Genomic DNA, 3,859 nt, shown 5'->3' with positions numbered 1-3,859 from the left:
AATAGCTGCTCCATACATGGCTACTGTTGGCATTTGCTGCTAGTTTTCTTGCTCTGAGACAGTGTTGTAACATCTAAATGGGATTTTTTCCTTTTTTGTAGTTGGGAATAGGCCAGCAAGAAGCTGGGGTTAGGAAGCTGTACTCCTTGGGGCTTTTCTAATAAGCCAGACAGCAGTAGCAGCCACAGGACTGCTTTGGGAAGGAGATGACTCCTCTGCCCCGGGCTGGTGGCTCCCTGCAGAGCTCCATGCTGCCAGGGATCGGGGTGGTGATTGCTGAAGGATCATGCACATGAGCAGCTCAGGGGAGAGTCTGTGACTCCAGTCGTGGAAGTGTGATGATATGGAAACCCACCATGAACAACTGCCTGGACCAGGGGATAAAAGAAGAGGATTATCCCTCATGAACTCAAAGGAGAGACAACATTGAAGACAGTAGGTCAGCTGGCTGAGCATTTGTTAAGTGTGGCATGTAGGAAGAGGCAGAAGTTTTACGAAAGGGTCAAGTTGATTTCTTAATTAGCATAACCAAGATTTAGTGAACCAGCTCATAGGAGTTTTAATATTAAATTATTTTAATATTGAAGCACAGAGTTGATTCAGCAAGACTAGAGCAGACCAAGAAAGAAGGCATTGCCCACGTAGTAGAGGTAATACACTTGCCTGGAAGAGCAGAGGGCAGGGGAGGATGCTGCTGCTGGAAGTCTCTGCCAGTGCTGAAAGGTGGAGCAGGGCGTCAGCAAACCCACGGGGGGAATTTTGCTGCTCCTTAGTGGTGAGGGAAAGCCCATAAGCACTCAGGTTGAAGTGTTAAATAGTCTCTTTTGCATCAACTGTCCTAAGGCAGCTGGTGCAATTAAGACCAGCAAGAGAATGATGTGAGCTTAGCCAAACCCAGGGAGGATACACGGCAACAGCAGGAGAAAATTTCAAATTGATAAGGCTCAGTGAGCTTTATCCAGGGCTACTAAAGAGGCGATGGGCATCACTGCAGCTTTACTGCATTATCCGCTACTTTGGAGAACTTTTGGAGGAGGCACTGGAAGACTGCAGTAGAGCAAATGAAACACCTGTGCTTAGAAAGGATGTAAAAAAGGAGCCAGGAAATTTCAGAACAGCTTGATTTCAACCCTCAGAAATTCAGGAACACACACTTAAACAACATGTGTGTGAGCACCTGTGGGATAATAAGGAGAATAGAAGCAGCTGACATGGATTTGTCAAGAACAAATCAAGTCAGATGAATCTCCTTTGTTCTTATGACAAGTTAACAGGCTGTACGGATATTGTGGAACAGGTCGATGTCATCTATCTTGATTTTAGAAAGGCTTTGGAAACTCTGTGTCATTCTCGTAAGTGAATTGGTAAAACATGGTCTAAGTAAGCTCACATTAGGGTGAGCACAAAGCTGGCTGAATTACAGTTCCCAGGGAATTGCCAGCTGTGGTAGGTGGCTGCCCTGGGGCTCTCCAGGGCTTATTGCTGTATTTGAGTCTTTTTTATTGTTTTCATCAAGAATCTGGGAGATTTGTTCATTAAATCAGCAGATAACATCAGACTGGGAGGGACTGGAAGTAGGCTGGAGGATTAGAGTACAAGCTGAATGTAAGTAATAGAGTCTGGGGGGGAAAAAAAAGGTGAAATTTGATAGGGACAAAGAGAAGTTGTTTGGCTGAGTAGGGAAGAGGCAGTGGGTCTTCACGAGAGAATTAAATTGGGCCAGGGCCTGTCTGCGGAGTCTTGCAACTGTGAAAAAGGCATAATTGTACTGGCAGGTACAAATAGGAGAATAGTTTGCAGGACAGAAGAAATAAATCCATCAGCTTTATTCTGTCCTAACCTCGGTGCTGCTCTTCCAGAAGAGACCAATGCCAATGCCCAGAGACACAGAAAGCGTGAGCCGCGGAGGGGAGAGGAGCGCACGAGAGCTGGTTTAGCCTAAAGGAGAAAACAGCATGGAGTGGGAAGGGGTGGTGGTTTTCACATCGTGAAGATTGTTGTAAAGAATGACAGTATTAACCTGTCATTCTAATTCTACCTGTAAGGTTAGATGAGAAGTCTAGGTTGGCGAAATCAGGGACTTAAATTAGACCGTACCAACAGTAATGGCCTGACGGTGCAGGAATTGGGTGCCCGAGGTGGCCTGGGGACAGGATAGAAGAACATCTGCCAGGAAGGTCATGGGGAGCTGATTCTGCCTTGGGGCGAAAGCAACAGGGGGTTGGGATGGCCCTCAGGGCTGCTCCTGCCTCATTTTTCTGTCATTTGCTGTGTTGGTACGCCACAGACCTCTCCTGGACCATGGGTTATGGCAGCTCCTTAAGGTTTAAACAGGTTTGGGATTGTTTTTTTCAATTATGGGTGTTTTTCAGGCAATTGGCTACCTGAGGCCTGGGGAAACCAGTCTGGTGAGTTCATCTGCTGAGGGAGGATTTCTGATTGCGATATTTCCCTGGGAGTCTTCTAGCTTGCTTTAAGCATATCTCCTTTCTATTGATATCTCCTAACAGATAGACTCTCCCCTATCATTTTTTCCTCTCTCATTCGAAGCAGGCTGCAGGTTTGGGCAGTCGGAGAGAGGGAGTCGCAGCCCGCCATGAACCGTGCAGAGCAGCGTGAGCTGCGTTGGCTTGTTTTGGGGTGGGTATTCTCAAATCCAGTAAAACAGGTTGCTTTTCCCCAACATACCTCACTGTAATCAACCCTGGTGAAACATCAGAAGGCAGCTCTCAGAATGTGAGCAAATGGATTAATTTAATATCTTTGAGAGTATTTACTGAGACTCACCTCTCCTTTTTTATGCACAGCACAGTAAGGCTGCTATGGGTTTCTCACAATTATTTCTGTAATTTATTTCACAACATCTGCAGCAGATGCTGAGTTTGATTCTATTAGTGTCCCGGGGTTTTGGTTGTTTTTCTCAGAATTAGTAACTGGTTGGAGCAGTTCAGGAGCATGTTATTTTGTCCCTTTGCTGTTAGTTAGACTGGTTGAGCAGAGGCAACCGGGTGAGCCAAGTTCCCATGCCAGGTACCCGGTGTGACATTCACACCTTACAACTGATCCCTGAGAGTGGACTTAGATCCTCCCTGTCACAGATCTCCTGGGGTTACACACTACAGACCTTTTGCTTTGATTTAGTCCTATGCTGAAAAATCTCTCTGAGCTGGAAGCTATTCTTCATGCAGTGTGTTTAATCCAGGTTCCCACCCCATGCCTGTAACTGTGGCATCTCCAACATAACATCAACTGTCCTCAAAGGGAGGGTTATGGCCGCTAAATAGAAGCTGATGCCCTTTTCTTACCTGTGGTGAATTTTTCTACTTCTTCTCTTGCTACTGAATCAAAAACTCTGACTTCTTTGATGTAGTCTTGTTGAGACAGGAGCTCTACGATCTTCTCCCCTATAAAACCACATCCTCCTGTCACCAGGTAGACCCAGGCTCTATCCATTTCTGAAGTTGTTTTTGTGGTTGAGGAGTAGAGAGAAGGTTGCTGCCAAGATCCTATCGTGCACTGTTAATCTCTCAGCCAATGTTTTCTGAACTAAGTCTGAAGTTCAACGGTCGTATAAAGTTACTGGCTGAACATTAACTCCATCCAGTTATATATAGATCAGGTTTTCATTGGCACGGTCACACAAGTGCTGCCACAGACATACCAGTGCTGTGTACAGGCCAGTTCGGGGCTCTCTGACTCAGCCGTTCCCTTCTGCCACAGTAGCCCATGATCAGCGGGGCACCTCCAGCTTCCCTTGGTATGTGGCCAGTCTCAGTCCAAAATTTTGATGCCAGCAGTTTTCCATCCTTGACAGCCCTTTCCCACAGCTGTTGTTGTCAGCTGTTGTAGCCCGGACCTC

General features: G+C 46.4%; 1 protein-coding gene across 1 annotated transcript in view; it reads right to left on the bottom strand.

Annotated features, from left to right (window-relative positions):
- Positions 1–3,533, bottom strand: part of HSD3B7 (hydroxy-delta-5-steroid dehydrogenase, 3 beta- and steroid delta-isomerase 7) — a 14,182-nt gene extending 10,649 nt beyond the window's left edge. Inside the window, 1 exon segment of the mRNA XM_009885194.1 lies at positions 3,306–3,533. Coding sequence (XP_009883496.1) covers positions 3,306–3,453 — 148 coding nt within the window. The 5' untranslated portion in view covers positions 3,454–3,533.
- Positions 3,534–3,859: the final 326 nt, after the last annotated feature.

Source organism: Charadrius vociferus, unplaced genomic scaffold, assembly GCF_000708025.1.
Source record: "Charadrius vociferus isolate BGI_N301 unplaced genomic scaffold, ASM70802v2 scaffold54, whole genome shotgun sequence".
In the NCBI taxonomy this organism is placed as follows: Eukaryota; Metazoa; Chordata; class Aves; order Charadriiformes; family Charadriidae; genus Charadrius; species Charadrius vociferus.
The sequence above is the reverse complement of the archived record's forward strand: the minus strand, read 5'-3'. Positions and strand labels throughout refer to the sequence as shown.